At 39.2% G+C, this 13,561-nt stretch overlaps 1 protein-coding gene across 1 annotated transcript in view; it reads right to left on the bottom strand.

Moving 5' to 3' along the window:
* Window positions 1-1,298: 1,298 nt before the first annotated feature.
* Window positions 1,299-13,561, bottom strand: part of RXYLT1 (ribitol xylosyltransferase 1) — a 15,761-nt gene continuing 3,498 nt past the window's right edge. The window contains exons 3-6 of the mRNA XM_014462729.2: window positions 12,482-12,584; window positions 7,665-7,979; window positions 5,299-5,469; window positions 1,299-1,728 (exon numbers count right to left, since the gene is read on the bottom strand). Of these exons, the coding sequence (XP_014318215.1) occupies window positions 1,311-1,728; window positions 5,299-5,469; window positions 7,665-7,979; window positions 12,482-12,584 (1,007 nt within the window). The 3' untranslated portion in view covers window positions 1,299-1,310. The remainder of the gene's footprint in view (window positions 1,729-5,298; window positions 5,470-7,664; window positions 7,980-12,481; window positions 12,585-13,561) is intronic.

Raw genomic sequence — 13,561 nt, 5'->3', positions numbered from 1 at the left:
TACTGACAGGGTACCCTGAATAAAGTGTCCACAGCTGTCACCTGAAGTTGGTCCAAAAAAGGAGAGACACAGAATAAAATGGTTCCCTCCTGTGGTGTTTTTAGCAGGGACAATTCCCTCAGAATTGAATAGGGTTGTGACAGGCACCACAATTCTTCAATATGATGTTAAGGTAAGGCTCTTCATATCCAGACTGCCAGACCTTCTGATGATGTGGAGTCCCCTGTGTAAGCTCTGGGTCCATGAAAGTCTGGGGGAATGTATACCTATTGAATATCTATGGCCATTCATATAACGAGGAGACAAAAACAGCCTCATTAGCAATGATGTTAATCCCCTGGTTTCACAGAAATTAATCCATAGCATTTCTGAAAAAATAAGAAGCAGGCAAATGAACAGATTGAGCCCATGTTCCCCTGCATCCTCTCGGGAGCCCAAGGACCTGAAGATAAAGACCACTCGTCAGCTTCAATCAAAGCCACTGCTCTCCAAGGGCGTCCGGCAGTCTCTGCATCAAGCGCTCTTCTGAGCTGACCTGCCTTTCTCTGGCCTTCAGTGACAACTTCTATAGCGTTCAGGCACTAATCTTTTGGTTCTGACTGCCCCAGCCCATGTTTTGTATGGATTATGACTCATTTCTGCATCCAGGCACCCACCTCAACACGATCCAACAAAACTTGAGTCATCTAAAAGTCTAACTCCACAAGATTTGTCCACATACATTTCCAACATGGCATATGATTACTCCCAAATATGTAAAAGAGCATGTGATATTTAAATTTAACCCCAACTAGTAAGGAATAAGAAAATGAATCAGAAATAACTATTTATTTAGAGTTTACTGTATATACTGGGTACTTCATATATTATTTCATTTCACATTTACAACTTACCCTACGAGGTACCATTATCTCCAGTTTACATTGAAAGGAATCAAGACACAGAGCAATTAGGTGGCTTCCTCGAGGTCCCCAGATAGGTGCAGAGGCTAGGTTTTAACTCAGGCTGTCTGACTCCAAAGCCCAGTCTTTCCACTTCCCAATGCTGCTCCCCTAGAGTGGGTTCAATGGGTGAGAAGAGTTAAGAAATACTGAATCGTTCATCTTTATAAAAGCGAGCTGAATAACGTTTTAGCTTCATTTTCGGAGTGGCCCAGCAAGGGAGCACTTGGTCAAGCGTGACAGACATAACCTAGGGTGTACAAGGGCACCTTGAAGAACATTTATAAACACACAGTCACACGAACACACACACACAATGTTAGGAATCATTTAAAAAATCAGATCTTGGCTCAAAGAGATAATTAATAGTTAACCTTTATTATTTATTAAAAATGAACTTTCTAAAATATTAGTAAATTTTGTTTTTAGCTCTGTTTTGAAGTGTTGATACCAGTGAAGTAACATTTTTCTTCTTTGAATTTTTTCTTGTAAAGTCATAGTTTTCTCTTTTTCTAGAACAGCAGGAAGTTCCTTCCAGTTCTTAATAAAGATAAAGGGAGCGCCCATGGACTTGAGTAACTGCAGAGGAGCATTCTGGGAAACAGATGTATTTCCACAGCTGCCAGCTGTCATGACATCTTCCACCACAGGAACGGAGCCATAGGAGCAAGCCTCATATATTCTATAACATTCCGTGTTTACTCCTACTGGGCACAATGTGAGGTCGCTCTGGAGCAAAGCTTCTTGATAATTCTTAAGGCTTTCATTTGTTTCCTGAGGCTGCCACCTGAAAAATCAGGAAAACAGCTGTAGTTTTTACTTTACTAAGCATATCTTTTGTGGAAAAAAAAAGGTTTTACTTAAAAAAAAAGTTTTTATTGATTTTTTTAAAAAATATATTTTATTGATTGTTTACAGAGAGGAAGGGAGAGAGATAGAGATTTAGAAACATCTATGAGAGAGAAACATTGATCAGCTGCCTCCTGCACATCTCCTACTGGGGATGTGCCCGCAACCCAGGTACATGCCCTTGACCGAAATCGAACCCGGGACCTTTCAGTCCGCAGGCCGACGCTCTATCCACTGAGCCAAATCGGTTTCGGCTTTATTGATTTTTATAGAGAGGAAGGGAGAGGGATACAGAGATAAAAACAACAATGAGAGAGAAACATCACCGATAGGCTGCCTCCTGCATACCCCTACTGGGGATCGAGCCCACAACCCGGGCATGTGCCCTGATCTGGAATAGAACCAGTGACCTCTAGGTTCACTCAGGCACACCAACTGGGTGATTTTACCTTTTAATGTCAGTTACAGGCAATGGTAAACTATTATAGAGATGACAGGCAGAAAAGATAAATAAAATCTTGCCTAAATAGATTTCTTGAAAATATTTAAGAATTTGAAAAGTTTACAGCTACACATTTTTAAAATCCAGTGGTCACCATAAAATTTCTGAATGAATGTTAATTCAGCCAATATTTTCTGACTGCCAAGTTCTTCTCTCTCTACCTCACCCTCCTAATTCCTGCCCCTTGGAGCTTATAATCTAGATCTAGTGATAGAGACAGGTAGCAACCAAGTCAAGTCAGTGAACTACTTAGAAGGTGTTACTAGTAAGTGCTGTGAGGAAAAATGAAGCAGAGTGAGGGAGGGGTTTCTGAGGGGGCAGTGTTGTGATCTGAAATAGGTGATCAGGAGCATGTCTTATACAGGGGTACCTGAGCACAGAGCTGGAGGTGAAGGAGCAAAACATGCAAATATCTGGGGGAGAACAGAGAGCAAAGAAAGTATAAAGGCCACGAGACAGCTTGTGTGTGGCATGTTCAATGAACACAAAGAAGCCAGAGTGGCTCTGGGGGAAGGATGAGGTCAGAGAATCCTGTCTTGCAGGTATGGATCAGAGGGGTGACTGACCTGATCTGTGTGGTATCAGAATCAATCGGGCTGTTCTATTAAGAATGGACTATCCAGGGGCAAGGGTAGAAGCTGAGAGGCCAGTTCAAAAGCTAGATGTTCTCTCCTGACTGTTCCTATGCTCTCAGTAAAATGAGCAATGGGGTCAGAAGGTATGTGTAGTTTGGAAGAGAGAACACGTTATGAAACATTCTCTTGGAGAGTGGAAGAATACAGAGACAAGGGAAATGGATGACTGTTGGACACTTGAGGGTCAAGGGCATGTATTAAAAATGAGATTGATTGGCAGCTTCCTCCAAGTGTTTGGTTGCATGGGTATAGGTTTGGTGCAGGCAAGAGAGCTAGATTTAACCCGAGTTAGGGTTTGCTAAATTAAGAAACAATCATAGTCAACATCTAACCATGATTGACTATGACATTTAAGTGGGGTAAAGAAGAAAGTAAAGGTATGAGGTGAGCAAAGGACAATGAAAAGGGAGTAGGAACAATGGGTTGTAAGTCCCAGCTAAACTGTAGGAGATTATTACAGAGAATGAGCTGGCCTGACAGGAAATGGTGGTTATGGAGAGAGATGCTGGAACTTGAGACCATGGAGAAGAAGCAGTATGTGCAGGATAAGGTCTAGGAAAGGACCCTGATAGTGAATAGCTGAGGTCACGTGGAGACCAGATCATGGAGGAGAGGAGATAAAGGAACTGCAAGACCAAGGTGATGGAAGGACCATCTATGTAGATTGGGGAGTCACCAAAAGTGATACTGGAGTAATGTCAGAGAGAGTGTGCCAGGAACTAAACTCTTCAAAGAATTAAGGAGATAAACCCAAAGGTCAGAATACAACATCAAAGAGTAAAAGTAACGGATGGTTTTGTCTGCTGGCATGAGATTCAAAATTGGAGGTTTTAAGGAGGGAAAGGGGAGAACGGTCTGGAAGCAGCAATGGGAAGCAAGGAGGAAAGCTACTTGACCTCCTGGCCCAATGGTCTGAGAAGAATTACAAGAATAATTTTATTCCCACTATAAACTTTGCCATTATACACTACCCTCACTCATTCCATTCCAGGCACACAGTCCCTTGTTCCTCAACCATGGTAAGCATGGTTCCGCCTTAGGCCCTTCACATGTGCCCTCCCTCGGCCTGAACTACTATTCTCCCAAACAGACACAAGGCTCATCCTTGTGGCTGAGCTTAAATGTAACCTTCTAGCTCAGTGATGGTGAACCTTTTGAGCTCGGCGTGTCAGCATTTTGAAAAACCCTAACTTAACTCTGGTGCTGTGTCACATATAGAAATTTTTTGATATTTACAACCATAGTAGAACAAAGATGTATATTTTTGATATTTATTTTATATATTTAAATGCCATTTAACAAAGAAAAACCAACTAAAAAAATGAGTTCGCGTGTCACCTCAGACACACGTGTCATAGGTTCGCCATCACTGTTCTAGCTAGTGCTTTCTTGGGCCACTCTATACCAGCAAATTCTCCACTCCTGATCCCTCATCCTCTCTACATCGCTTCTCTGCTCAACTTTTTTTTTAACATGGCATTTCTCATCTTTTGACACATATTTTACTGGTTTGTGTCCTCCAATAAGCATCTAAGTCCTAAGAGGGCACTTATGACTATTTTGTTCACTGCTGTATCCCTCATGGCTAAAACAGTTGCTTGATAAATGCTTGTTGACTGAATGGATATATTATGGCTACACAAATAATGGAATTAGGAGTTACGCTTTCTAGAAGAGAGTATCTGCTACAATGAATGCATTTCTAGATCTAGAAGGACATTCATTCTCTGGTGACTCTGCTTTATACACGCAAAACTCTATTTGATCTTTTAAAAACAAAGTGAGTAATTCCAAAATGTCTTCTTTCACTCCAGAACACCTGTTTCACAATTACCAGGTAAAACAATGGAAGAAAGTCAATCCTATTAAATCAATGTGTACATCCATCCATCCACTGCCCCTTTATCCTGGCCTACTCTATACAAGGTCCTGTGTTAGATCTGGGGATCTGAAGAACAGTCCTTGGGTGCTGTCAGGTTCCTGAGGAGGGAGGAATGCTCCAGGCCAATACTGGAACACTGAGCTGGTCTGCAGAACACCTCAGGGATGACCTAAGACCTTATTGGCACATTCCCTAGTCCCTGTGTGTCAAGTCTGACTAACAAATATGATTGAGGAAACCCAAACAATTGACATTGCATATGACAGTTACTAGTGTTCTTCTTCAAGATGAACTATAGCTGTAAGAGATTCTCCCTGTTTTAAACGTATACAACTCAAGTTCTTCATAGTTTCAATTACCAATCTATCTCCTAGGAAAAAACAAATATAAGTGGAGTTAACACTGTCTCTTTGGAAAACCTGTGCTGCCACATAAAGCAAATCTCAGACAGGAGACAACATGAATGAATCAAATAAACACATAACTTACTGTTCTCTTACTGAGACCCAACAGAGCTTATCAATTCCACCTTGTTTCAAAATGTTCATGAGTGCTTGTCTGGATGAATTTTCATAAATAGTTCCTAGGAAATTACATAAGTAGGGCCTTTCATTATACAGCATTGACCAACTTGCCTCCACCACAGGGAAATTCCTGTACCTATAAAAACAAGTACATGTGAGTTAACAATATATGACAACAGAAATGGCACAATTCCCATAACCCAACATCTTAGCATGATATAGAAAGAAGAGATTTAGAATGCCTTTCTAAACCCACAAGTTAATTTTCCATGCTTACTTTTGAAAAGTCCTTAAATCTACTGACTTAAAAAAAAAGATTCTCACAATGAAATCTTTTACAAAATTGCAATAGAGACCGTGGGCCAAAGGGCTTTGTTTTTTATATTCTTCAACTTCTATTACACATCTGTAGCTGTAAGGCAGGTTGAATTCAAGACCTTATAAGTATAAATAATCTTTTATATTTATAATGATCATGATGTAATGAGTGCTTTAGCCAAGTGATAGCATACATATTGTTAGAGCAAAGAGCTCCCAGTTCGAAAGCTGTAGGTAGATTCAAAACAAAACAAAACAAAACAGAACAAAACAAAACACACACAAAAAAACTTGTGCGCCATACAGGAGAGACCTATTGCAATTGGCCCATTTTTATGGGCATTTGGAAGTAACAGAAATCAAATTGTGTACCTGAAATATAACCTTCACGTAAGAGCAAAGCTTTATATAACAGTCTACAACAGGTTTCTCAACCTCAGCATTTCCGCCACTTGGGGCCAGACAATTAAGGTATTTGTCGCGGAAGCTGTCTTCTACATTGTAGGATACATCCCTGGCCTCTCTCTGTTCACCAGATGTCAGTATCACCTCTCTTCCCTCCCCTGTAACAACCCAAAAGATTTCCAGACATTGTCAAATGTCTCCTGGGGTAGGGAGTAGGGGGTAAAACTGCCCCTGGTTGAGAACCACTGATTTAAAACAGAGATATTGGCTAGTTCAACATTACCAGAATTACAGAGATTCCATCCCATACTGTATTAATAAGTTAGGTAGTATTACTGTGAAAAAGTAATATTTTTTGGCTTCAAAACAGTTTATAAATATAGGCTCTACTTAAGGGATAGATTTTTCAGATCCATCCCTTGGCTATACTTAATTTAACCTTTTTGTCTGATCCTACCCCAAATCTATTGAATCAGAATGCTGTAGTGGTAAGCTAGGGATTCTGCCTTATTAATGGGCTTCTCTGGTGATATTCATGTATCAACTAGGCAGCAGACTAAGGCCACATCTTGTATAATAAATATTTGATTCAGACATCATGTTAGTGAACTTTTTCATAATTCATCCATTCAGCAACGATTTACTAAGTGCCTACTTTGTGCAGGCACTGTTTTAGGCTCTGCAGATAAAGTAGTGGAAAAAAAAAAAAGACAAAAATCCCTGTCACTGGGAAGTTTATGTAAAGTAGCAACTCATCTTAAAGCCAACTTACTTTTAATAAAAATCCCCTCTATTAACAGAAAGATAAAAAAAAATAAGTGTTTTTCATGTTTTGTTTTGTTTTTAATTGATTTCAGAGAGAGAAAGGGAGAGGGCGAGAGGGATAGAAACATTAATGATGAGAATCACTGATTGGCTGCCTCCTGCATGCCCCCTACTGGGGATCAACCCAACAACCTGCTCATGTGCCCTGACCAGGAATCGAACTGTGACCTCCTGGCTCATGGGCCAACTCTCAACCCTGAGCCACAGGGGCTGGGCAAGTTTTCCATTTTAAAGAGTTTATATATGACATACTGAGAAACCTTAGCTATTAATTAATTTTTCTTTTTAATAGAAATGTGTGCAACCAGTCTTAGTGGCAGATCTGAGCATATTACTGGTATAATGCTTCAAAGCCCAAAGGTTCAGTGTGCTCCTGATTTAATATTACCTTTAAAGAAAAGTAGGTTTTTTTTTTTTAAAAAAAACTGTTAATTATAGAGATTCTACAATAATGGCTTTAAGGGGGTCTGTTTGTCTGCCATCCTCTGCTAAACCTCTCTTTAAGGAACTGTTGATAAACTTAAAAATTCATCCCATGCCTTGTGATTTTGAAACACAAAAATGTAATTCATCTGCCTTCCTCATAAAAGGTGAAAATACTCTTAAAAACATAATTATCATTGCTGAAGCAGGAGACCAAACCATATTTTTTCCCATGGGAAAGATTGTACCTGGCCTCAATGATCTCAAAAGAACTATATTTATTGCAAACCTAAAACACAATCGCCCTGGTTCTGAAATTCAGGTCTTAGTCTAGAAACATGCCTAATATTTTGTACTTACGTTGCTACTCCTAAAGGCCACTGAAAAACATCCATGTCATTAATCCAGGGGCTGTCATATATGATGAAAAGCAGCTCCACAAAGCCTCCATTTCTTTTGAGGAATTGGTTGATCCATTCATTGTTACAATGTTCATTTCCAAGCAAAACAACAGCAACATGCTGGAGTTTTTGAGTTTGTACTAAATTTTGTACATAAAGTAACCACTGGGTGGCATAAAAGACCTTTGCTTTTTCTCTTCCATTTAAAACGAGTACCACATTATTCACATCAACTGAGAAGTACCCTGGGACTACAGCTGGACCAGTGATGAAGCTGTAACAACAAAACAAGATACAAAGAAAAAAGAGAACAACCAGAAATTTTAAATCATTTTATATAAAATCTACAAGTTGAATGTTCCTATAAAAGCTTGCACTCACTGTGATGAGTAATGAGCTCACTACCTTCTTATAGTAGCAATATCTGGAAATTCTAAAAAAATAGGATCAGACATATTTTATTCTATCATGATCTTTGGAAATAAGTTCAACTTTTTTGTAAGTGACAGATGATTATTGAAAATATTAGAATTGAATATTGGTAACGAGTTAGCATCTGGTTTTTGTCTTATCAAATGAGTAGAAATTTCTATATATATTATGATAATGCCTGCACATGGAAATTACAGGATTTGGAAGGGAGTTTTCTGGGGATAAGCAAAGGCCATGATGAGCAGAAGTAAGATTTCTCCTTAGAAATGAAAACTAAAGTTGCCTGAAGATTTCAAACCATAAATCAACAAATGACGGATATGAGTAGAGACAGGCAAAGTTCCTTCAAGAGACAGAATGGATCTCAGGCTGGCTTGTAACCTACTTGAATATATTAATATAAAGAATATATCAATAAGGTATTTGTGGGGAGGTACATGATGGAGAAATAGTAGACAGTAATGGAAGCACAGAAAAAGTAGAACTGAAAGGGAGGGAGATGTTGCAGTACCCATTTAAGTATTTTTAACAACAAGACTTCTATAGTGATTATTATGTGCCAGAGACTATACATCTTTTTTAAAAAAATAAATTTTTTATTGATCTCAGAGAGGATGGGAGGAGAGAGACAGAAATGATGAGAGCGAATCATTGATTGGCTGCCTCCTGCACACCCCCTACTGGGGATGGAGCCCACAACCCGGGCATGTGCCATTGACTGGAATCGAACCTGGGACCCTTCAGTCCATAGGTTGACACTCTATCCACTGAGCCAAACCGGCTGGGGCGACTATACATCTTTTAATGCATTTAATCTTCATAGCAATCTGGTGAAGTAGAAACTACTATTTGCCTTATTTTAAACATAAAGAAATCCAGGCACAGAGAGAAGAAACCTGCCCAATGTCAGATAGCTAATAATAGGTAAAGCTGGAATTTGAACTGGGATATTTTGGCTGCAAAGTCTATACACTTACAACTCAATCACACGGCTCCTCTGCCCAGAGGTGACAGGGCTTCATGAGGCTGACTCAGAAGTTCGGTGTGCCCTACACGTATTCATGTATTCATATGCTGAGACAGACTATGTTACTGATGATTCACTGGTGAATAATGAGTCACTTATCCCTTCTGAAACACATAGAGTTTGGAAGTGATACCACTGTAATTAGTCTAGTTCTTAATAATGGGAAAGGAGCAAAGGGAAGGCCAAATATTCTAGGCATGTCACTTTGGCAGCTTCACCATCAAGCTACAACTTTACACTTCTCAGGGGTCCAGCAAAGGGAAGAATAGACACATGCCCAGTAAAGTTGGGGGATTAGCAAAGATGCTTACTGTCACACTGGGAACAGAGGTCATTGGCCAGAGTGGGCGTGGCCACTGCAAGCACAGGAAGATCTGGGATGCTTAATTCCCTGAAGGAAGAAGTTCTCTCTCTTGGTTCCTCTTGTGCTCTTGGTTGATCCTGGCTTGTGGGGCTTTCACTCCTGCTTCCTCCATTCGCCCACATGGCCCATGGCCTTGTGAACCCTCACAGACAATGGACTAATGAACTGTAACTAGCCTGATGCTGAAGTGGATCTGGCTATAACATGGAATGGAAACTCTGGATACTGGCTTTGCTTTTAGCTCTACTGAAACCCCAGCTGCACCTCTTCTATAACTGGACTAAGGGAAATGGGACTTTGGGAACCCAGGAATGCAATTCCACGCAAATAAAAATCACTCATCCTCCTGTGAGAGTCTCAGAAAACTCTTTTTCTTGAGATATCATAAGGACTCCACCTCCAGCATCCAGTGGGGAAGGGGATACCCCAATAACAGAAGTACTGCACATTGTTAAATCCCATATTTTGATTCCATATTTAATTGGGTATCAACTGTAGCTTGACTATATGGAAAGAATGTGCTGGTCAAATCAATACAAGCATGTGGATTGGCAGTTCTAGTTCCTGTCTGAGTTACTTGGTATCCTGGATTACATTTTTTGGGCCTATGAGCTGATAAGAATCAGCATTCATGAGCCTGATTAACCCTGGAACACTAATGATATCCTTTCTACTTCTGCCTCAGAATTGTTGTGAGGCTAAAAGTAAATGACATAAGCTCTTTGTAAAGGAAAAGATTTAAACAAACTACATTACACGTATTTACAAGTAACCTGATAGTACTCAGAAACGCTTTCCGTTTATTTCTTCAAGGTGACCCATCACTTCAGATTCACTTTTGGTCAAACAAGGATGAAAGTGTTGAAACATTTAAGATATAACCCCTGTAGCTCAATTCAACTCAAAACTTGCAATTCCATAAAAGTTTATGAATTTAGCAAAATAAGCCATACCAAAAAACTTAAAAACCATATGATTTCACTCATATGTGGGATATAAACTGAAAGCAACAAATGAACAAACAAGAAAAACAAACAAAAACTCACAGACAACATGGGGTGGTTACCAGGGGGTGGTTACCAGAGGGTAGTAAAGAATAATGGGGGTCAAATGTATGGTGATAAAAGATAATTTGACTCTGGATGGTGGGCATACAATGCAATATACAGATCGTGTATTATAGAAATGTGTACTTGAAACCTACATAATCTTATTAGCCAATGTCACATGGATAAATTTAATAAAAAAAGACAAAAGTTTATTAATTCTGGATAAATAAATTAGGTATACTACTTTTCATGAGCCTAAAATTTGAATAACTTGTTTTTAAAAATCTGCCACAGTAGTGAACTTCTTTGAATAGATGGTTCTCTTAAATCCTAAGAGAAAATAGCATTGCTATTTGATCATAATATAAAATGTCAGGTAAAAATTTCAGAAGGGAAGATTTTCTTTTGGGAATTAGTGCTGTTTGCTCAAATCCTTTGCTATCATTATAGTAACAATATATAATAACTTCTCTGAGAATATTTAAGACTTTTTCCTGAAAATTCTGTATATTATGGGTAGAACTATTACACTAATACTGATAACACATTTACTTTTTAAAATATCAAACATTAGATTTACATGCATAATTCTAATTGACTTTCAAACACCCAAATTCAGCTGTTGTAAATTTAGGACTATGTATATAATAAACTCTTGAATGGGATTAGATCAATAGAACCCAGGAGATGAAAAGAAAAATAATCATTATCAACGATAATATGAAAAACCTGTTTACAGCCCTAGCCAGTTTGGCTCAGTGGATAGAGTGTTGACCTGTGGACTGAAGAGTCCCGGGTTCGATTCCAGTCAAAGGCACAAGTCCGGGTTGCGGGCTTGATCCCCAGTAGGAGGCATGAAGGAGGCAGCCAAAAAATGATTCTCTCTCATCATTGATGTTTCTATCTCTTTCTCCCTCTCCATTCCTCTCTGCAATCAATAAAAATGTATTTTTTTAAAAAAACCCTATTTACTTTTCAAGAATGATTACTTTGAAAAGATTCATGCAATGAAATTGCTTTCCAAGTGTATCTATACTAATAAAAGGGTAATATGCTAATTAGACCGGACATCTTCTGGACATCCTTCTGGATGTCCTTCCAGACAAAGCCACGGTGGCGGGGGCTGAGGCAGAGGCGGTTAGGGGAGATCAGGCCGGCAGGGGAGGGTCTTTAGGGGTGATCAGGCCAGCAGGCAGAATGGTTAGGGGCGATCAGGCAGGCAGGCAGGTGAGCGGTTAGGAGCCAGTGGTCCCGGATTGAAGAGGGTGCAGGCTGGGCTGAGGGACCCCCTCCCCCCATGCACAGATTTTGTGCACTGGGCCTCTAGTATAAAATAAAAAAAAGAAAAAAGAATGCAGTGAAAATTCAATTAAAAATGAGATTAATTACAATTTTTCCTCTTGATTTCTCTAAGAAATGGAATCCTAACAGAAAACAGAATCTTTGGTTAAAAATTTTCCCCTAACATCATTTTTACAGAAAGGCATTTTAAAATAATTATTTTTATTTTTTATTTCAATAAAAAGCAAAATCTAATAGAAAATAGCATTCTTTCATATGATAAAATTATCATAATTTTTCTAAATTAAATCTTAAGTCTATCTATTAAAAATCTTTAGAAAATATGCAGTTATAATGAAAAGTTTTATAAAAATAAAAGCTCAAAAATGTCTTAACAATACATTGATTTTATTGAATGTAAAAAACAGATTTTTAGTATTGCAGTAAAGTTCATAGGTCTATGCTCAACCACTGAGCCATGCTGACTGGGTGAGATTTCTCTATTCTTAACAAGTTGAAGTGGAAATACTTTCTATGATATAGTTTCCTCTTATTTTCCTTCTAGTATTTACAAAAAACATTGTATGGTAAACCAGCAAAGGTTAATGTTATAAAATTAATACCTGTAATGTGTTCTTCCTACAATTGAATTTCCTTCTCTCCATTGAGCAGTCACATCAGTAGGATCAAGTATGCCTTCAAAAATATGCTCCCAGAGATACAAACCTAGTAATTACATAAACAAAACCATTTACTGTCTGATCTACTCTGGTATGTAGAATGAGCATAAGTTCTGCTCTTTTATAGCATTTGATTAGGAAAATAGATTTTTGGTAATAGGGTACAGCAGCTATAGGAAACTAGAGATTATGTACTTATATATTATGAGTACCTATAAATGGGGTATAATATAACAAATATTTTAAATTCTGGAAGTGGCTTTGGAATTAGGTAATGGAAAGAAGCTGAAAGAATTTTGAGGAGTATGATTTTTTAAAAAGCCTAGATTAAATTGCCTTGAACAAATTGTAGGCAGAAATATGGATGCTACTGACTCTGCTAGTGAGAACTCAGAAAAAGTTGGGAGCACAGTAGGAAAAAAACCTATCATCTTAGGGGATACCTAAATCATAAGCAGACTGTTGGTAGAAATATGTACATTAAAAGCAATGTTGGCGAGGGTTTAGGAAATGAGTAACATGCTATTAAAAACTAGAGAAAGTGGACCATTTGTTATACAGTCATACACCACATAATGACATTTCAGTCAGTCATATTAGATGGTGGTCTCATCCTATCTAATAAAAGACAAAGATGCTAATTGACCGTACCTTTGCCATGCCCATCAGCCAATCAGAGTGATATGCAAATTAGCCACAACAAAGATGACAGCTAATTTGCATACTGTAGGCAGGGCGGGCCAGCGCGAGCCGCCAGCCGGGACCCCCGTGTGCCGCCTAAGCCCCGCCGCTAGCTGGGACCCCCATGTGCCGCCTAAGCCCCGCCGCCAGCCGGGACCCCCGTGTGTGGCCCTGGGTGGCGGGGCTTGGTGGCGCGATCGGCCCGAGGAAGTCCTATTCTTGCAAGAATCTTCCTGCAACGGGCCTCCAGTCTATATATATAAAAGCCTAAGCAACCGAAAGACCGAACAACCAGTCGACCAGTCGCTATGATTTGCACTGACCACCAGGGGGCAGAAGCTC

This window comes from Myotis lucifugus, unplaced genomic scaffold (assembly GCF_000147115.1).
Source record: "Myotis lucifugus unplaced genomic scaffold, Myoluc2.0 scaffold_189, whole genome shotgun sequence".
Taxonomy (NCBI): domain Eukaryota; kingdom Metazoa; phylum Chordata; class Mammalia; order Chiroptera; family Vespertilionidae; genus Myotis; species Myotis lucifugus.
Note: the sequence above shows the minus strand (reverse complement) of the source record. Positions and strands in the feature narration are given on the sequence as shown.